At 42.0% G+C, this 21,931-nt stretch overlaps 1 protein-coding gene across 3 annotated transcripts in view; it reads left to right on the top strand.

The window, feature by feature from the left end:
• The first annotated feature begins 980 nt into the window (after positions 1–980).
• The window catches only part of TXNDC11 (thioredoxin domain containing 11), a 65,999-nt gene continuing 45,048 nt past the window's right edge, over positions 981–21,931 (top strand). The window contains exons 1-5 of one of the 3 annotated variants that reach the window (XM_082858079.1): positions 983–1,327; positions 1,700–1,803; positions 8,476–8,692; positions 11,871–11,968; positions 15,382–15,511. In XM_082858079.1, coding sequence (XP_082714205.1) covers positions 1,094–1,327; positions 1,700–1,803; positions 8,476–8,692; positions 11,871–11,968; positions 15,382–15,511 — 783 coding nt within the window. In that variant the 5' untranslated portion in view covers positions 983–1,093. Of the gene's footprint in view, positions 1,328–1,699; positions 1,804–8,475; positions 8,693–11,870; positions 11,969–15,381; positions 15,512–21,931 lie in introns of those variants that run through there. The other 2 variants (XM_082858076.1, XM_082858077.1) reach the window with 2 other exon arrangements.

The raw sequence follows: 21,931 nt of genomic DNA on the forward strand, positions 1-21,931 counted from the left end.
ATGACCTCATTTAATTCTCAAAGCAGGGCTTCCCTGGTGGCGCAGTGGTTATGAATTCGCCTGCCAATTCAGGGGACACGGGTTTGAGCCCTGGTGCGGGAAGTTCCCTCATGCCGTGGAGCAACTGAGCCCATGTGCCACAACTACTGAGTCTGCACTCTAGGGCCCACGAGCCACAACTACTGAGCCCGTGTGCCACAAGTACTGAAGCCCGCTCACCTAGATAGAGCCCGTACTCCGCAACGAGAAGCCACTGCAATGAGAAGCCCACGCACTGCAACAAAGAGTAGCCTCCGCTTGCCGCAACTAGAGAAAGCCTGTGCACAGTAACGAAGACCCAACACAGCCACAAATAAATAAAATAAATATATAAAAAAAAAATCCTCAAAGCAGTTCTGTGAGGGTGGTACTGATATCACCCCCATTTTACAGATGTGTAAACGGAGGCCGTAACCTCTCCCGCCTCACTCCTGGATCCGCGGGCACTTCTCGCCTCAGTACGTGTTTTCCTTTCATTAAGCGGGGACAATAAATGGCACCTACATCCTCTGGAGCCTGTAGTGATATTTGCAGACACGACTGCTGTCACCATCACGGCTCTTTAAACTCAAGGAGCCAAGCGGGGACTCCCTGTAGCCCGGGTCTGCCGAGGTCTGCGCTGGCTGTATGCAGGGATAGGAGTGGCCGGACGCTAGGCGCCGGCGCCTACGCAGACTCAGTGGACTGGGTACCGGAGCGAGCAAGTGGCTACGGCGGCTTCGGCGCGTACGTCAGGGACGGGGGCGGGGCCTGTTGGATTACGCCGCAGCTGCCCCGCAGCCAGCGGAGAACGGATCCGCGCAGACTCCGTAAACGAGAGGGCGTGGCTCTATGGGGGCGGGGCTGATGGGCGGTGTCCACGCAGCCTTTCGGGTGGGGGCGGAGCCGTCTGCGCGGGGGCGGGCGCCGCGCCTGCGGCGAGGCTGACGTGGACCGTACGGGTTAGCTGGTTCGGCGAGTTGCGGGATTGGGGAGCGACGGGCCGGGCCGGGCCTTCGGGCCCTTGGCGGCGGCGGCGGTATAAAGCCGGCGACGGGGAGCATGTAATGTCGGAATGCGGAGGCCGCGGCGGCGGCAGCAGCAGCGACGACGCCGAAGACGAGGGTGGCGGTGGCGGCGGCCCCGCGGGCTCCGGCTCCCTCAGCCCGGCCCCGGCTGCTTCCTCAGAGGGCCGGCTCCGCCGCGGGCTGCGCGGCGCCTCTCTCATGGCGCGCCGGCGGCCCGAGCTGCTCTGCGGGGCCGTGGCGCTCGGCTGCGCGCTGCTCCTCGCACTCAAATTCACCTGCAGGTGAGGCGGCCCGCACCCCCGGGCCCGGCGCCCCCTCGGCCCGGTGGGCGGCGCGTAGCCGTCTTGGGCCTCGGGGTCGAGGGTCGTAGCGGCCTCCGGGGAAGTCGGGCCTGACTTTGCCTGGAGCGATGGACTTGACCCTCCTCCAGCATGCGGCCATGCCCGCCGCGTTCCTTCTCTCCGGCCAGCGAGCCCTAAGACGAGGTTTTGGGGTGCTGCCCGGCGCCCCTTCCTCCCATTTTAATACCGAGGAAGGCGGACCAGGTTCCGAGCTGCTTGTCAGCTGTTGGGGTTTCGTGGGGGTGCCCCTGTCACTTCTGCCCAGGCTGCAGGACCCTCATTTATCACCCATTTTGTTTCCCTTATGCCTAGGCTAGGCGTAGACAACCTTTAGCGTCCCACATGTTGACAATTCATGCACTCATCGATATAGCGATTATTTATCCGCACCTCTTGTGTGCGGAGCGCTCATCCAGGTGAGCGATGAAGATAAAAAGTCCCTGTTCTCCATTCCAAGGGGTGGTACAGACAGTAAATTAGAAAACTTAATATAATTTTAAAGAGCTTCAGTAAGTGCTGTGCAGGGAATAGAAGCGAAGAGCGTGGGGCAGAAAGGCCTTCCTAAGGGAGCTAGGTAGGAAAGGCACCCACGAAGGGGAAGGGGCCAGCATTGGGGAGATCTGGGGGAAGCGTCCAGGGGAGGGGAAAGAGCAAGTGCAAAGGTCCTTTGACCTGAGGCTGGACAAGGCTGGTGTTCTCCTGGAACTGGAAGGAAGGCCTGAGTAGGCTGGAGTGTAGTGAGCAGGAAGAGTGAAAGTTAATGTCTCTCTTTGGGAAAGGACACAAATAGAAAATTTACTTTAAATTTCAAGAGTACTTTTGGGCTCCCAAATCCACAGTGTATCTCCTGGGACTCCAATGTATAAATCTGTGGTGCCACTGACTGGCATATTGGCCACGAGGAAGATTTCAACTTGGAACATTTTTATTGAGTCTGTTAAAGACAGTATGTGGCCCCTGTTGTCAAAGAGATGTCAAAGGATTGGGGATTGTAGTGGAAAGAAAGTTATAATAACTATCATTGAGCATTTGCTATGTGCCAGGTGCTATACTACCAGCGGGGTTTCTCAGCCTTGGTACTGTTGATATCTTGGGTCAGATAATCCTTGTTGTGGCGGGCTGTCCTGTACATTATGGGATGTTTAGCGGCATCCCTGGCCTCTGTCTACTACATGCCAGTACCTACTACCTGCTCCTACCCCTCCACCCCAGTGTGACAACCAGAAGTGTCTCCAGACAGTACCAAATGCCCTCTGGGGAACAGAATCGCCTGTTTGAGAACTACCGATTACATGAATGCATTTATTCACTTAACACATGACCTGAGAGCCTAATACGGATCACTTAAGTCTCAATCCAGTGAAGTCTGGATATACATACTCTTCCCCTTCCAATTTACACACGAAGGAGTGGAGCTTTGGTCGTGATGCAAAACTTGCCCCAAATCACATCCACCTAATAAGTGGCTGAACTGGAATTTGAATCCTTTATTGTCAGGAATTAGTCTCTTTACCTTGTTCTTTATCACGTCCTGCACAAAGAAATTAAAGTATTTTACAAGGTAGAATATTGCAAGGTAGTATTTGGATTCAAATTAGGAGGAGAGGTTTTCTCTCCTGTAAGGGTTGGGGGGCTTACTTGCATCACTTTGTCCATCTATAGTAATAACGTGCGGTGTTCGCTCTGAGAGAACAGGGCTTGATAGATATGAAAGTGCTTTGAGATTTCAGGAAGATGGAAGAGTGTAAACCCAATTACTAGAGCAGACTGAGCAGGGTCCCCACCTACTTCAGGCAAGGAGAGTGAACCAGTGAACAGGCTGCTTGCCTGTCCAGCTTCTTTGTGTGCCACTGGCAAATTTCAGTCTTTTAATAGACTCAGATTGATTTTTTTAGAGTCTTCTTTGATGGAATGGTGTCATGATACTACTTTATCGCTCTACAACTGACTCTAACATTTCTGCCACTCTTTTCCTATTTTACTTTTAAGATCTTTGTGTTAATGAGGACAGAGGCTTAAAGGAGAGTAGAATTTTTTAAATTAATTTTTATTAATAGCTCCAGGCCTGAAACAGGTGACAGCCCTCTTCACTGTCTTGCTGCTTAGCTGAGTTCAAATCAGATAACATTAAGAAAAGGTTGATTTGGGGTTGAAACACTATGAATAATTGTGCATTTCTGGGAACTTAAATCTCTGTGCTACCTGCTTTTCTGTGCATTGAATCTCCATGACTTCATCCTCACTTTCCTTTTACCCTGATTTGTGGGTGTGTTTTTTTGTGGGGAAAAAAATTGTGAGTGTTTGTGTGTTTGTCTCTATTACCTCTATATGTATTTTGCTTTATATATTCATTTTGCTTTATTTCGTTTTGTAAGCTCAAAGCCGCTTTAGATCCTTTGGGAGGAAGTGTAGAGTATGAGTCTCATACAAAAATTGGGAGTTGCAACAGGCCTTCCTTGTTTGCAACCACCTCTTGAGTTTTTGGTGCCTGAGATTTACACTTCAAAGCTGCAGGAAATCTTTGATCTAGGTATAGTTTCTCAAAAACGAGAGCAAATTTAGGAGTTAAATGGAAACTCATGAATGTTTCTGTTGGGGCAGAGGCATATGTTTTCTCTGCCCTGGTTAATGTTTGCTTTTTGACGGGCCATGGGTTTATCTGGCTCATTTACTTGAGGAGCTGCTCTGAACATGCAGAGCAACGGTACTAAGTTGATGATTATCCTCTGTTTGATTGTCACAGACCTACATTTTCCCTCAGATTGGGTATCTGACTTTTAAGACGAAATTTGAATAGTACAAAAATAATAACCTCCAAACAGGAGCATTTTGGACTTGCTGAGAAATGTGTCACTTATTCACTGCAAGACCTCCCTCCCTTCTGCATGACTGTCTTCTTGTCACTCAGGTCTTAGCTTAAAAGATACCACCCTGGGCTTCCCTGGTGGCACAGTGGTTGAGAATCTACCTGCCAGTGCAGGGGACACGGGTTCGAGCCCTGGTCCGGCAAGATCCCACATGCCGCGGAGCAACTGGGCCAGGGAGCCACAGCTACTGAGCCTGCGCGTCTGGAGCCTGTGCTCCACAACAAGAGAGGCCACGACAGTGAGAGGCCCGCGCACCGCGATGAAGACTGGCCCCTGCTCGCCGCAACTAGAGAAAGCCCGCACACAGAAATGAAGACCCAACACAGCCAAATAAATAAATTTATAAAAAAAGATACCACCCTGCCCACCACCCCATTGAGGAGCTTCTAGGTTTCCTGTCTCATCACTGTGTTAAATTCTCCACAGAACATGATCATTTTGTGTGGTTTTATGTTTGTTTACACGTTTGGTTGTTTGCCTGTCTCCCTTCCTGAGAAAGGAAGCCCCTTGAGAACATGTGTTCCCTCCTATAGCCTTGGTTCCTGTAGAGCAGTGCCTGAAGCACAGTAGCATTTGCTTACTGAACTTTTTGAATTATTGTGTAAGTGACAGGTTTTCAGGTTATGAAGATATTTTACATAGACAGACCTCCCTGATTGCAGAGTTAAAATGTTAGTGTGAGTGCATAAATAGGAGATTTGCATTTAATAGCAACCTTTAACAGCATTACTTTATGATGTTAATAATTTTTGGTTAAAATGGGGAAGCAATATATTTAAAAACGGCTTAACTCAGGAAGCTGACACCTTCTAGATGTAGAGAAGGGGGTGGACTCTCTTCCTCAAACTAAGTGACCCAAGGCTCTTAGAGTAGCTTAGGTCTTGGGTATTTGTGTGATTTCTCTTTTGATTCTAAATATCTGGCTGTCTGCTGCGTATCTCAGAGCTAGCAGCACATTCCTTCCTGTTCCTCCTCCTTTCTACTTTGCTATATTCTGAGAAACCAGATTAGCAAGTTCATTTGCACACGTGTAAAATTAGAACACAATTAGGTGTTCCTTAGAATCACCCCTAGTAAGGCAAATGGACCTTCTGACATTTGTATTTATTTATTTACTTATTTTTGGCTGTGTTGGGTCTGTGTTGCTACGTGTGGGCGTTCCCTAGTTGTGGCGAGCGGGGGCTACTCTTTGCGGTGTGGTGGCTTCTCTTGTTGCGGAGCACGGGCTCTAGGTGCATGGGCTTCAGTAGCTGTGGCATGTGGGCTCAGTAGTTGTGGCTCGCGGGCTCCAGAGCGCAGGCTCAGTAGTTGTGGCTCACGGGCTTAGTTGCTCTGTGGCATGTGGGATCTTCCCGGACCAGGGCTCAAACCCATGTCCCCTGCATTGGCAGGCAGATTCTTAACCACTGGACCACCAGGGAAGTCCTTGACATTTTGATTCTTTCAGATTGTCCTTAATAATATAATATATGTCTGTATGGATTTATGTTTAATTTGCTTTCACAAAGGTTCAAGTAAGGTGTAGGGTAGGTTTGTTCATTTCACAAATTACTGAACTTCAGAGTACTGGGAACTGCCAAACAGTGAGGATATAACAGTGAAAAAGGGAGCCAGGATCCCTGCCCTCATGGAGTTAATAAACAGGTAAAATAAGTAAGTTACAGATTATGGTGAGGGCTATGAAAGCAACTTCTCAACGGGAAGCTGAGATAAAAAAATTTGAGAGCCGCCTGCTTCTGGTAGACTCATCAGAGCAATCCTCACCAAGGAGGTGACACACCAGCAAAGCTTTTTGCTACTCAACTTCATTGTAGTATAATTTACATTCAGTAAAATTCACACATTTTACATGTATAGGTCCATGACTTTTGGCAAATGTAACCACCTCCATTCTCTTAGTCAAGATATAGAACATTTCCTTGTCCCCAGAAAATTTCCTCAGTACCCCTCTGCGGTTAGCCTTACTGCCCCACTCCCAGCTCTAGACAACCACTGATGTGATTTATTTCATTATAGATTGGTTTTGCCTGTTTTGGAATTTCATATAAATGCACTTACATGTATTCTTTAGTGTCTGACTTCTTTCATTCAGTATAGTTATTTTGAAACTCATCCAGTTATAGTGTGTATCAGTTCTTTTTTTATATTGCCGAGTAACATTTAATTGTAAGAATACACCCCAGTTTATTTATCCTTTCACCTAGTGAGTTACTACAGCTTTTTTATGCTTACTATTCATGTGGTTTATCTTTTCCCATCCTTATGTCTTTATGTTCAAAATGCTTTTAGATGGCATATGGTTGGGTTTTGCTTCATTATCCAACCTGGCAATCTCTTCCTCTTAATTGGGTGGTTTAGTCCTTTCATATTTAATGTAAATGTTGATATGGTTGGGTTTATGTCTACCATCTGGCTATTTGTTTTCCATTCGTACCTTCTGGTTTTTGTTCCTTTCTTGGTCCTTTTCTGCATTTTTCCCCCCCCTGCACCTTGGGGCCTGCGGGATCTTAGTCCCCCAACCAGGGACTGAACCCAGGCCCTCGGCAGTGAAAGCACAGAGTCCCAACCACTGGACTGCCAGGGAATTACCTCTTTTGGGTTAATTGAATATTTTTTAGGGTTCCATTTTTATTTCCTCTATTGGTTTCTTAGCTAAGCTGCTATAATGGTTTTATACTATTTTAATGCAGATAATGTGGACAGCTCAAGGCATTTACTAGGACTATTTAACTTGGTGGGATGCAGCTTGAGCCGAGACCTTTTTGTCTTGATGGGGAAATAGTGGCAGCTCTGTGACTTCTGACTACTTGTTTAGTTTTATTTTCTTTCTCCTCCTGACCTTCTGGGAATCTCAAATACGTACTTAGGAAACCTGTTTTCCAGTAAAATGGGCTGTTGCTTTGTTATTCATCGTTATTAACCCTCGGATCATAACATATATCTGGAGAAATATACATTATTATTTAATTATTACTTTTACCTCAGTGCCCTGGGTAACTACAGGCCAGCTCCAGCCAATAAACTTAACGTGAGTTGATAGTAAGCATTTCCGATGCCTATTAGTGGTGCCACGTGTGCTCCCTCCCCTTAATTCTGAGTGACTCACTGGTGGCTCTGAAACCCTGGAGATCAGTGGCTTTTGTGGAGAGCAAGGCTGCAGAGAGATGAGGATGGAGTCTTTTGGGTGGGGGAGGAAAGGATCTGGATTATTCAGAGACACCCTTCTCAACTCTTCCTGGTGGTCTAGTGGTTAGGATTTGGCGCTCTCTCAAAGACACCCTTCTCTTCTGCTCTCCACTGCCCTCCCACCCCATACCTGGGCAGACATTGTTAAGAATCGTTTTTGTGGACTTCCCTGGTGGTGCAGTGGTTAAGAATCCGCCTGCCAATGCAGGGGACACAGGTTCAAGCCCTGATCCAGGAAGATCCCACATGCCGCGGAGCAACTAAGCCCATGTGCCACAACTACTGAGCCTGCGTGCCACAGCTACTGAAACCCGTGAGCCTAGAGCCCGTGCTCCGCAACAAGAGAAGCCACCGCAGTGAGAAGCCCGTGCACCGCAACGAAGAGTAACCCCCGCTCACCACCACTAGAGAAAGCCCGCGCACAGCAACGAAGACCCAACACAGCCAAAAATAAATAAATAAAATAAATTTTTAAAAAATCGTTTTTGTTATTTATATATTTGTTTTTTAATTTTTGGCTGCACTGGGTTTCCGTTGCCGTGTGCGGGCTTTCTCTGGTGGCGGCAAGTGGGGGCTACTCTTTGTTGTGGTGCGCAGGCTTCTCATTGCTGTGGCTTTTCTTGTTGCGGAGCACAGGCTTTAGGCACGCAGGCTCAGTAGTTGTGGCTCGCAGGCTCTAGAGTGCAGGCTCAATAGTTGTGGTGCACGGGCTTAGTCGCTCCGAGGCATGGTATCTTCCCGGTCCAGGGATCAAATGCGTGTCCCCTGCATTGGCAGGCGGATTCTTAACCACTGCGCCACTGGGGAAGTCCAAGAATTGTTTTAGCGTGTTATTCATATCTTGCATTCTCTCAGCCAAATGTTGCCTTAACTTAGCACAAAATATTACTTTTGTACTCCAGGTCAGTGTTTTGGGAACTCCATTTTCTTTTTCAAAAGACGACTTTTCTTTTAAGCTTCATTCTTCTTCCACACATAGCTGTTGTTAGAAGAAGATAAACTAAACAATCTTGTTTGTGTTTGCTCTTTTTTTAGTCGAGCAAAAGATGTGATAATTCCAGCAAAGCCACCGGTCAGCTTTTTCTCCTCGAGGTCTCCGGTTCTTGACCTCTTCCAGGGGCAGCTGGACTACGCAGAGCACATTCGCCAGGATTCGGAGGTGGTGCTCCTGTTCTTCTACGCTCCGTGGTGTGGACAGTCCATCGCCGCCAGGGCAGAAATTGAACAAGTAGCGAGTCAGCTTTCAGACCAGGTAATGCTGACATTCAGCCTGAGAATCAAATGACCGTCAGTTCCTGTGCAGGGCTGGTTATCCCCATAGAGACACCTTACCCAGATGGCTGATTTTGCCAGGGTGAAGGCCAGGAGCCTTTCTTCGTAAATTGTAAAGCCTTCTATAAAGAAATAGAATTTCTGACTGTGATGGTCATAGTTGGTCAGAGGCAGGAGAGGGAGGAGATTCTGCAGTTCCTTGTGATGCAGGCCAGTGCTTATCTCAGGGTGCCATGCTGTTTGGCTTCGGTGGGAAGACTGAAAATCCTCATTGAATATACATTTGATATTTGCTGATTAGTTATTTTATGTAAGAGAAATTTATGTGTCATGAGTACAGTGTAACTAGGCAGACCTTTTAAATCCCGGGACCAGAACTATGTTCAACAAATATTTAATGAATGCCACCTTTGTGTTAGGTAAGAGGGATATATAGGCAATTGATATATATGCCTTCGGTCTGGCAGTGGTTTTTAATCCAGTGGATCCCCATTGTCCTTATGTATGTATTTTATGATGTCCCTTTTTCTGTCCTCAAAAGGAATTCATAGATGATAAAACTTCCCTATACATATAATTTCAAAATAGCCAATCTAATGTGCTAATTGTAACACAAAGATGGGGGAAAAAGAAAAGTGGTGTATAATTAAATCACATGTTGTTTCAGTATGTAAGTGCTGTACCTTTATGTAGAACCACTGTGAATGGGACAGTTACAAATGCAGGCCCATAAAAGTAGGATGTGTTGACAACTTAGGTGCCATGAGGGCATTGCTCTCAGTGATTTGATTTTTCTAAATGGTGAACAGCTCTTGGTAAGTTCTGAACCGAACAAAGTACTTTCTGCCTTCAATTAAACAGAAGTTGTCTTCCAAGAAATTCAGTGAACACAAAAGCCATGCTTTGGATTCACATATAAAATGGAGTTAGGTTCTGAGCTTGAATAATAACAAACAGGTTTCCCTCAACATTAGTATTTGGCAGGACATTTAAAACTGCTCTGGGTGATGCGGATGACTATTCCCTGTGCAGAGCAGTTTTGAACATTGCAGGATATGTACCACAGCCTCTGCCCACTACATGCCCTATAGTTCCTCCAGTCATTGCAACCAGCAGAAAAGCATCCCGTAGATTTCTAAGAGGCTGCTACTGACACCCACTGATCTGGGGTAACTTGTGGTGCAGCTGAGCTCCAGAAGTTCATTTGGAACTCTCAGTTGGTTTTTCTTAGAAACAATGTTATAAATGGTGACTAGGCTTCCTGCCCAGCCTGCCAAAGCCTTTTTAACTGTTTTATATCCCTGAATGTGTAGTACCAAGTAGTATTTAAATAGAACTCTTCATTCCGTATAACATTGATTCTGAGGGGGCTGTGATTTTGTGTTCCAGCTTTGGACCCATGGAATTGATCTATTCCTTGTCTTCCCTTTACCCCTCTCTCTCACCCCCCTTAAAAATGGCTGATAGTAACCAAGCCAGCACTTGCAGGGAGGAAAGGACTCTAAGGGAGCACTAGGAGGTAAGCTTAAAGGAAATCACCACTTTGTAAGTCATTCCCCAAGTTTTCTAAATTTAGAGAACTTGTGGGGGAAAAGGGGAGAATCTGTTTCATTTTAGGGTAAGTGTCAATTACTTGTTATCTTACTGTCAGCTTAGGGAATATATCCTTCAGAGTGACTATAGGGATGGTGTGCTGGTGTGCAGGCCCGTGCTGTTCCTCAGGACAGCCCTGCAAGCTGATGCTGGTAGCCTGGTTCCTCTGAAGCAGGACCTCAGGTTTAGAGGGCAGAGTGGTTTGTTAAAGGTCACGGGACAAATGGTAGAGGTTACAGTGCCGTCCACAGCTGATGGGCTCTGCTTTTTTCAAAAAATTTTTTCAGCTTCTTCTAAATTGAGAGCTTATTGTTCTATGTTCTCAGTAGGGAAAAGGACTGGGTTTATTTTTGGAAACAGGCAAAAATTTTTTGTGCCACATTACTTAATAAAATTAGCATACACGGTAGATTGTGCCCTATTTTTGAGATGTCAACCTTAGTAAAGATATTGTTGCTCTTCTTTCTAATAGATAGACTATAAAAGGAGCTCTTGTGAGTTTCCACTAAGTTTTGAGCAATATTGCTATCTAAATATAAGGCATCTGAAAGTGACTTTTCATTTGTAGTCTTCATATGTTTTCAATATTTTATTATAAAAAATTTAAAATATATAGCAAAGGTCATATACCTGCCACTTAAATTCTATCACCATTTTATTACACTTGTTTTATCATGTGTTTGTTCATCTTACCATCCCTCTAATCAGTGGTTCTCAACTAGAGGCAGTTTTGTCTCTCAGGGGACCTTTGGGACTGTGGAGAGGTCTTTGGTTGTCACTACCTGAGGGGGATGCTACTGGCATCTAAGGAGTAAAAGCCAGGGATCCTACACCATGCTGCATCCAGTGTGTGGAAGAGCCTCCTCTCACCCCACCCCCAACAAAAACAAACATAACATCAACAAAAAACCCTGTAACAATTCAAGCCCAAAATGTCAGTAGTAGCACAGGTGAGACACTCTGCTACAATCTAACTGTTAATCCATCTTATTTTGGGTACATTTCAAAGTAAATTGTGGACATTGGGATATTCCTCCTTAAATACTTTAGCATTTACCTATAAACACATACTTAATCCATATTTTGCTATCGAATGGTACATTTTAGAGCATAGCTCTAGTCATCTATTTATTCATTTTTAATATAGTTATTAAAAAATTAAAAATGGTCCTTTGAAATCTGTGATATTTCATCTGTAGGTAAGATTTTTTTCCTTCTCAGATGCTCAGTTTGACTAACAAAAGACACATCCTACTACTGAGTTTTAGTGTAACCATGCTTAGAAAAAGTTTGCTGGTGTCATTCACTTCAGAATTTGAAGCAAATCATTCTCCTCTTGGGCCAGACTCCAAAATATTCAGAGTCCTAGCTGGACACTATGGACAGGTGTCTTTGTTTGTCCTTATCGTGGTAAATGATGACCTTCTTTGAACACTCAAAAAACAATTTTTTTAATACTTTCTGTTTCAGAGAGGAATTGTTCCATTTCTATAATTTTATCTTTTAAATCTTGGCAATTTTTCAGTTGCTGTTTATAGTTATTTGAAACCTTCTTTGGCTTGCAGGTGTTGTTTGTTGCAGTTAACTGTTGGTGGAATCAGGGGAAATGCAGAAAACAGAAACACTTCTTTTATTTTCCTGTAATATATCTGTATCATCGGAGGTAAGAACTTTGAAGTAGCGATTCTAATTCCAATTAAGTTTATCAGTTTCAAAGTGATTTTTGTTATATTCACTGTAGAAAATTGAGAAAATACAGATAAGCAAAAATAAATAAAAGGATCTGTGATTTTATTAGCCATTCATAATCACTGTGTGTTTTGATTTATATCCTCCTGTGAATATACATATCCACCCCCCCTTTTTTAAATTAAAAAATGGGATCGTGTAGTAATACTATCTCTTCAACTGCTTTTTCTTTATTTTGTGAACACTTTTTCATGTCATTACATATTCGATAGCATTGTTTTTATTACACCAGTTACTCCATTGTGTGGCTGAACATTTCAAATGTTTGAAAAGTATTTTATGGTATAAAAATATACAGAAGTCCTTATCCCATTACCTGGCAGCATAGCATAGTCAAGAGGGTATCTAACATCTTTTCAAATTGGGAAGAAAAAGACTACAAGTCCGCAATCCTATAATCTATCATTCTGAAATCCAGAGAGCTTTTAAAACCTGAAAGACTTCCATGAACTTTGTCCCCAAATGCATTCATCTGGCCTGAAGTAGCAAGGGGCCACCTATAGTCTTTATACCACATCAGGTGCCACTGTACTCATTTTGCTGCAGAAATACTGGTGTTTCATTTTGGAGAACTGCCCAGACCTTGCTGTGGGTGTTAAGTTATGTCTAAAATCTGACTTGAAGGATTTTGGAGACAGGAGATGGGATTCTGGACTCTGTGTAGTATAATTGGCTTAAAGTTTGTTACTGTAAAATGGTTTAAGAAGAGTTCACCAGTAAGAGCTTTACTTTTTTAGGCTTTATTTCCTCCCTCTAAAATTCCTGGGCCTTAATCAATGGGGATTTATTACAAACATCAACAGACTATCATTTGTGGATTATCTGTCATCTTTCAGCTCATTCCCATGTCTCTAACATAAACTTTGTGTGGAACAGAGTATTGTTTCTCAGGAGCTATTAAATAGTATTTGGGCAAAAACATGCTTTCCTACCCTATCTCCACCCTCAAATTTTCCTCTGGGTATAAGAACAGTTTCTCAGAGTGACTTTCTGATGGTTACTTTTTTTTGTTTTCCAGAAGGTAAGTATAAGGTGTTATACTTGAAGGATCTCAAAGTCAGTGCTGTGTAATGGGCGATAAGCTTCCCCTGGAGAGATCCCTGCGCTTCTTTTTTTCGAAATAGGAAATATGGCACAGATGGCTAGCAGGGAGTGTAGGTCGTGCAACTGTATGTAACCAAGCCAGCTGCCCAGAGGTAGACTTAACTTGATGTGACATTAAAATAACAAGAGTTCCCTTGAATTGAATACAAATGTCATTTTGGGATATGTGGGTGTGTAACATTGTCTTGCACTATTTGTTTTCTTAGTTTTATAGAAAGATTGGAAGGACACGAAAGGAACTTTAGAAATACTTAGTCCAACCGTCTCATTTTACACATGAGGAATTTGAGGCTGGTACTTGCCTTGAAGTGCTTGCCCCTCATCTTTGCCTGTTAAACTTTTACTTGTTTAAGTCAGTTCAGACCCATTAATACCTGTTTCAACATCTACCATTCCCGATGTTCCAAAAATAGAAGAAAGTGCTAAGGCACAGAGGTACCCAAAAGGTAGCCTTTTCATATTCTATTTAAGAATCTTCAAGTCCTCTGTTTTATACATACACATGTGAATGAATGTGTTCCTTCAACTAAACTCTCTTGTGAGCATTTGGTAGTCTTGAGGTTCTTTTGGCTAATGGTGGTTGCAAATATGGCCCTTGAGTCTCATCACTGGACAGACCACTGCTGTTTGTGTGTGTTCTTGCTGTTACTGTTTGTGTAATGGCTTAACTAGTAGTAGCTGCTTACAGAAATTAACAGGCTTTTCTGTTTTGTGAAAGTAGATTCCATTTTTTGGCTTGTATTGATGCCAGTTACAAAGGCAGTTTATAAAAGGCTCTGAAGCAGGAAGTAGTTTTCTCAAAACACTCTGTGCAGAGTTCAGCTGCCCTAGATCAGCTTGTCCTAAGGCAATGGCTATAGTGTGTTGGCAAAACGTGTCCTACATCCTGCATCCTGGGATCGTCTCATTACGAGTCACTGGGACCCTTGTAACACGGTACCAGGGAACCTCAGCAGAGCCTGTTTGCTTGAGTAACGAGGTTTCCAGATCACTTGCCTCCTTTTTGCTCAACAAAATAGGTTATCAGATGATTTTTTTGATTTCTTCCTTTAAATTAAAAATTGGTGGTGGTTGATGGGGTTGGTGGTGGTAGTAATTTTAAAACTTGAATTAGTTAACAAATGAGTTGTAGTAAGTCTTGAATTGACAGAATTGTTCACCCAGTCTCTCAGCTGTGCATGTAGAATGCTATTTTTACTTTTTTCATGCTACTATTCCTCTGTCTGGTATCATATTCTGCAGTGCACACCGAAGAATTGTGTTTATCTCATCACATTATATGTGTGTGTTAATTTCTGTAACCATATATTATAGTTATGTGATCACCATTTATACATTTCTTTACTGTGCTCTATTGTTGCTATTAAAGGTAAGCTTAATGTCAATTTCTATTTAGAGAGAAGAATGGTTATGGAATTGGTGAATTTCACCATACTCCCTCACCCCCACCACATACCATCCAATTATATTTGAGCAATGTCTCTTTTGTGCAAGATTGAAGAAAGCCATGTGAGGATTCTGATTAGCTTAGGATAACTGAATGTTGGAAGCATTGCTTAGCAATACTAAATCAAATTCCTGTGCATTCCCAAGCACAACTGGAGGGGAAAATAAGGAAGATCATTTGTATAGGTCCCTGATTTCATACCTTCATATAATTTTTTGTTGTTGTAATAAAGCTTTAAATAGGTTTAAGTTTCATTTAGTGATCCTTTGTGTAAGTGCATCGAAGAATATTTAATAACTACTTTTTAGTAGGCCAAGGACCAACTATTCAACTTGTTCCTTATTTTGGAGTGACTTGGAAAGTCTGCCCCTACGTCCCCCCCACCCCCAATTGAATTGTGTAGTTAAGATCCTGGAATCCTTTGGCATTTGGTCAGTTTCCAGGGTCGTCTGTCTGTTTTGTTTTGTTTTTTAAAGAAATATAGTGAAAATTAATTTTTTTCAGAGACTAGAATGAATGTTCTTTGATCTGAAATTCAGTTTGCAGAATTACGCTCATATAAAAAAGTAACGGCCCCTTGTACCCCCCCTTACATAAAATGCTTGTTCTTAATTGGCCCTCCAGTTACCTCCTGAGACAAGGAAGGCTACTTACATATGAAACAGTTGGGATCCTAAAGCAAGACTTTTTCATTTTGTGATGTTGATGATTTCAGGTATATATTACAGGTTTAATGCGTGGTGTATTATTTTTAATTTTTATTTTTTTGGTACTAGTTTTGGACCAATCGAATACAAAGGCCCCATGAGTGCTGTTTACATTGAGAAGTTTGTCCGCCGTGTGATGAAACCACTTCTCTACATCCCATCTCAATCAGAATTACTAGATTTTCTCTCAAACTATGAGGTACCTATCTTTCCTATCTTCTCCCATTCCCCCAGGCTTCACTGGGTTGCATTGGATTGTTTATATTAGAAGAGTCTTTATACCTCCTGATTTGTAGCAATTAAAAGATCACATTAGAGATAAGCCCCAATTAAATGCTTTTTGAGATACTTGATTATAGGGATAGTTTGGCCAAGTGAGTTTTTAGAGAGTAAAATACTTGCAAAACCTTATCTATTTTTTATTCAGGAATTTTTAACAAACTTTCAGTTTGTCTCACAATTAAGTTAGAGTATGTAAAAATTAACTTATAATTTTTATGCAGCTACAGATTTCCAAAAATTTTATTTGTTGCTTACAGCATTTTACTCAGATCTGTGGTTTTTCTTGTCAGTTGTAGTTTAGCTTTAAAAAAGCAAAACAAAACTAGGAATATGTTCCTTTCTGTTTTATTAAGTGCATAACAATTTCAAGGTTCATTAACAGAAAGTTTCCTAACATGGCTTCTCTACTGCTTTCCCATTGCCAGTCAACCCCTGATGGATTATTTTGGTAGGATCCTCAGTGTGTTTTCAGGACAGCTTATTGAGAGGCCAGTATAAAGCTTAAAACCATCTCAGTAAATTATAAAAATAGTTCCACAAAAAAATTCATTGAATCAAGTATAAAATCATACTGGGACACAAGTAAAAATGATACTTAGCTACAACAAAATCAAGACCATAAGTACCTGACAGAGATAAAAACCATATGAATCCACACCTCAGTAATTCAGAATTTAACATTTACCACTTGGTTGAAGTTTACCTTTTACACTATGTATATTTTATGTAGGTAGGATGTGAATTTCTTTCCCTAGAACATCATTTACAGCTTTTTTCAATTATGTTAGGAACACTTTATGTTAACTATTAGCAGATTCTCTAAGCAGCAGTGTTACTATCTAGTTATTCTGCTTGTAGTTGTCAGATGTGCATTAGGGTGAATGCTTCCTGACTCTTATAAAAGGGTGGGTTTCTGTGCCCCTCATGGGCTTGCTCCCGTTTTGCCTGGGAGGCACTTGGGCAGGAGCTATAGTAGGAGGCAGGGCGCCTGGGCCTAGTCCCTTTGGCAGCACTAACTGGGTCTGTGACTTGGGGCAGGTCACTCATCTGTCAGGCGTCAGGGCTCGGGAACAGGGTTTTCTTGAGATTCCTTTTAACTTTTAGGTGCAATGATTGCATGATGTGGGTTTTCACATAGATTTGCACCAGATGACAAGCAGTCACTGGAGGTGGTCCAGCAAAATGGTGAAGAATCAGGACTTGGACAGACTTGAATCCAAACTCATCTCCACCTTATTAGCTGTGTGGCCTCCGGCTGGTATTATACTTAACCTCTTTATGCCTCCATTTCCTCATCTGTAAAACAGGGATGAGATTAAAAAAAAAAAAGGAAATGCCTGCTAGGATGTAGTCCTAATAAATGAAATTTTATCAGTGAAAATGACATTGTGGAAAAATCCTGGATATTTAGCACTACTGAGAGAGCTCAAAATGTGCACAGCACCTGCCGGAATTCCCAACTTATATTGATATAAACACCTTTTGTTTGTTTTGTAATTAAGGTGATAAAAAATGACCTTTAAGGGCCAAGAGTTCTTCCTCCAGCTTAGCTTCTGTTGGGACTTTTATAGAACACCATGCCCAGATTGGTACCCTCTGGTTTTTTCTTTAAATTTTCAGTCAGTATCTTCTAAAAAATAAAGAAATGGGAGAAGAGCTGTGGAACATCAAATAGCATACAGCATGTACTTACCCTACACCAAAAGAGTGTGGAAAAAATTGAGATTGCTTAGCCTTAAAAGAGCACAGAGAGGTGGCTTTATTATTATATCCAGCTCTATCAGAGATTTGTATCCAGAGAGTTCTGAGATAGTTCTTAGCAGAGGTCATGTGATAAGACGGACTCAGCTAGCACTCTGGACGCTTGGGTTTTAGCCCTGACAGAAATCTGTGATTTCTGCATTTTATGCAGATTTCTCATCTCTGAAATAAGGGAGTTGGCTCAGATAATCCCTCCTGACTGCTGGCTTTGGTGAAGTTTAGAGGCTGGAAAGAGGCAGACAGAAGAAGTTTCATCATTTGTGGTTGGGAAAGTATTTTTGACACAATGCCTTTGAGCATCTGTATCAGAGATCTTTCTACTCCTTTTTTATTTATTGCCTCTAAGATGTTTGTAGTGTCTTTGTAGTTGGATCTGCAGGGGAGACAAGTGCATGGTTATGACTGAGCAGCCAGGATGATTCCTGACCTTGAGCAGTTGCATTCTTTGTACCTGCTTTCCAGCAGCACTTTCAGAGATTATGCTCCAAGTCTGACATTGAGTCCATACAACATTACTCAAGGTTGTTTTTTGGCAGCCCACTTAATTAGAAGATGTACAGCAATGATGAGACTGCCTTTAAGATGAGACCCAAGAGAGTGCTGCCAAGCTGGGACGCTGTATAGCTTCTGTCAGCCTTTCAAGTGCCTCCCGAAAGCTGTAGATGGCTTTTATCACGTTAGAATCATCTTTGCTGGGCTTCTTTTCACGGAGATGAAATTGTTGGGTTGGCAAGAGGCAGTATTTGATTAATTGTGAAAGAACTCGGGAGTCATGCCCAGCATGGTTTCAAATGTGAAGCCAGTTATCTTGTGAAACATACCAAATACTGCCTAGGAAGAAGTGATATCAATTTCATTTACTCTCTGTAAGATAACATAAAGACAAAATTCCAGATCCAGAAATGAAACCACTGTCATGGTTTTTGATAGTTAAATAAATAGGAAAGATAAAGGAATTTTGGGAGGCCCCACTCTGGAGCATAATATACTTTCAGACATTCCTCTAAGTTAAGGTTTCTCAACCTCAGCATTATTGACATTTGGAATCAGATAATTCTGTGTTGTTGGGGGCTGTCCTGTGCTTTGCAGGATGTTTAGCAGCATCCTTGGCCTCCACCTACTAGTTACCAGTAGCACCCCCCTCTTACTTGTGACAACCAAAAATATCCAGGCATTGTCAAATGCCCCTTAGGGGGGCAAAATCACCTCAGTTGAGAGCCACTGCTCTCAATTATTGTTTCCCCAAATAAGGCCTTAAGGATGCCCCACAGGTCCTAGTATAAACACGTTTTTTCATGTAGCACACAATGCCACAATCTAATTGTTGCAAGTTTATCTGCTTATAACAGTATCAGTAGAAAGAAGATGAAAATTAAGCAGTGCCTTAACTAGAAAATTCTGGAGTGTTACCTGTGGGGAGCTAGAGCCAGGAGTGAGTTATGTTGTCATCAATAGATGTCCCTGATATTCAACTTTCTACTCAAATTGTTTGTCTGTACCACAATCACCCCCCTAAAAAGTATGCATCCTAAATGTGTTAAGGGTATTGATGATTTAAAGAAGTCTTAGTATGAAAGATACTTGTTTTGATCAAGAGCCTTGTCTCCTAATTTATATTTTTATATAGATTTCAATATCAAATGTGTTTAAATTTAGGTATACCAAAATTGGGCTGAAATAATTATTTAATGTTTCTGTGGCACTTCTAAGGTTTGTTAGGATGGCTTTGTTTTTTGCTTCTATCTCTAGATGTGTTTGTGACGTCTTATAGGAGTGCATTTGATAAATTTCCCCTCATTTTAAAAACACACATTGATTACTCATAAGTTTGTCTCTAATCCAGATATTTGCGAACAGTTTGGATCATCATAAGATTGTGTAGTTAGGGTTTATTACTTGGGAAGTGATGATACCCTGAAATTAACAACTTCCCATATTGACATAAACTTTTATTATACGTATACTGAACTCTATTCACATACGCTTCTATTGCTATTATAAACAGGAATGCTCTAATTCTAGCTTGGTTTGAATTTTTATAAGTCCTACAGATGAATCCTTTTAAAAGCCTGTTTCAGATGATTTGATAATGAATTACCTAGAAGAGTAGAAGTTTTTAACCAATGGAAAATATTTTATTTGACTTAGATATCTCAAACCTACCCAAATCAGATTGCGCATCATTCTCCATACTTTTATGTTTATAAAATATGACACTGAAACCAGATGCAATTTTTTTTTTTTAATTTATTTGGCTGCATCGGGTCTTAGTTGCGGCACGTGGGATCTTCCTTGCAGCATGCGGGATCTTTCATTGCAGCACACGGGCTCTTTGTTGTGGTGCACGGGTTTCTCTCTAGTTGTGGCACGGGGGCTCTAGAGTGAGCGGGCTCAGTAGTTCTGGTGCACAGGCTCTCTAGTTGTGGCACACAGGCTTAGTTGCCCCACAGCAGGTGGGATCTTAGTTCCCCGAGATGTAATTTTTAGGAAAACAATTTTGCCTTTAATTTACTGAACATTGTAGAAAGACATTAAAAGAGTGATGATTATGGGCTTCCCTGGTGGCGCAGTGGTTGAGAGTCCGCTTGCCAATGCAGGGGACACGGGTTTGTGCCCTGGTACGGGAGGATCCCACATGCTGCAGAGCGGCTGGGCCTGTGAGCTATGGCTGCTGGGCCTGCGCGTCCGGAGCCTGTGCTCCGCAACGGGAGAGGCCACAACAGTGAGGGGCCCGCGTACCGCAAAAAAAAAAAAAAAAAAAAAAAAAAGAGTGATGGTTCAAATACTTTATTCTGTAGATTCCAAAATACTTTAGACATTATTAGCAAACAAAAAATGAATAGACTATTCATTGGTAAGTGCCCTTCAGTTTTCAAGTGCTTTTACTTCTAATCTTCCCAACAGCCATGTGAGATAGATGGAAATTGTAGATCCTTTCAACAGATTAAGAAGATAAGGTACAGACTGGGTGTGATGTACCCTAAGTGGAGACTGGACTGTAGCCTAGGTCTTCTGGCTCCCAAAATTCTTCCTTGTACACAAAGGAATGTTTAAGGTCTCTGACTTGAAACTTCACTATGTATCTAGAGGTTAAAACTTTGAATATTTAATTATTTAATGTAATTTTTGAATCTTCCTTTTTCATGAAAGAAAACTTTTGAAAGTCAGCTTCTTAATTTGACTGTAACTTTTTTCCTTCATCTTTAGGAATGGTTCTAAGAATAATTAGTGATAAAGGATGGGCCGTGGCTATTGACTTACTGTTAAAGCAGTAGAGTTTTACCATTTCCTGTTATTAATTGGGTCATTAGCATTTATTCTGCAGAACTGGGAGTGCTCTATGTATGATAATCACAGTATTGAGGCTGGGTAGAGTCCAGAATTTTCTTCCCAGATATGCACTAAAATCATACCTGCCTTATAAATAATGAATGTAGCTAAAAACTAAGTGGACTTTCTGGTGGACACCGCAGAGGGAGATCAGGAACTTTAAGTCATCTTGTTGCAAACCATGTTAAGAAATTCTGCTTCTTTCATTTACTCCAGTTGTAGAATTCCTCTTCCTTGAAAGTTCTTCTGCATATTTAAGATACAGACAGGACAATTTAATTTATTACTTGTGGACAACATAGGCAAACATAACCCAGTGTCATTTTTATTTTGGATAGACATTAAGTTGATTGGAAAGGGGATAGAACCAAATATGGTAATGTCACTTTCACGGTCACAGTTTTAGGGCTCATTTGTCAGTATTTTTTAGACATACTTGTCTTAAGTGTCGGTAGCTTCTACATCAATAATGCTTTCTTTTTTATATTTTAAAGAATGTGACAGAATTATCTGATTTGTACCTTATAATCTACCCACCAAATGCCAACAGTATTATTTAGAACTCTTATATCTGTAGCCAAAATATTTTTGAAATCTTTTCATGAATTTCTATAATTTATTTAAGAGCAGTGATTTAGCACACATCCATTCATTTGTTCTTAGCAGTTTTGGTAAACCAAGTTGTTTTAAGTGAGATAGGAGAAGGCTTGGGGATTGTTTGGAGGGAGAAGCAGGGCATTGGGTAAATTGCCAGGTGACAGAAACCTGAGCACTTCGGAGAAAAACCTAGTAGACTGCCTGGTACCTGCTGTTATCCTGTTGTTTGTTAGTAAGAGGGTTGTTTGTACCCTGAATGTTGCACACATAACTTGATACTGTTTCTGTTAACTCATAGTTCTATACGACTGTGAATTAAGTAGCTTTAAATTTTCTAAGTGTGAGTTAACATTAATGCAGAAATATTTCAGTTGCCACTGAGGAAAAAAACACACTGAGGTAACTATTCTCTTGGCCACTAGAGGGCATGTACACCATCTGCTGAAATTTATGCCATACTGCAAATGGTGCTCACTTAGGAAAATAAATATTTTATGCTGGTGAGGATGTGCTGGCCTCCTATAAATAGCCTATTTCCAGCCTCCTCATTATAGGAGGTACTGAATATACTGTACATCATTAAATGGAGTTGAAACACACAGACTGGGTCAAGTTATAATCTGGTACTCATGTTTTGTTCTTCACTAAA

The sequence above is a fragment of the Leucopleurus acutus genome (assembly GCF_964270905.1).
Source record: "Leucopleurus acutus genome assembly, chromosome: 16".
In the NCBI taxonomy this organism is placed as follows: domain Eukaryota; kingdom Metazoa; phylum Chordata; class Mammalia; order Artiodactyla; family Delphinidae; genus Leucopleurus; species Leucopleurus acutus.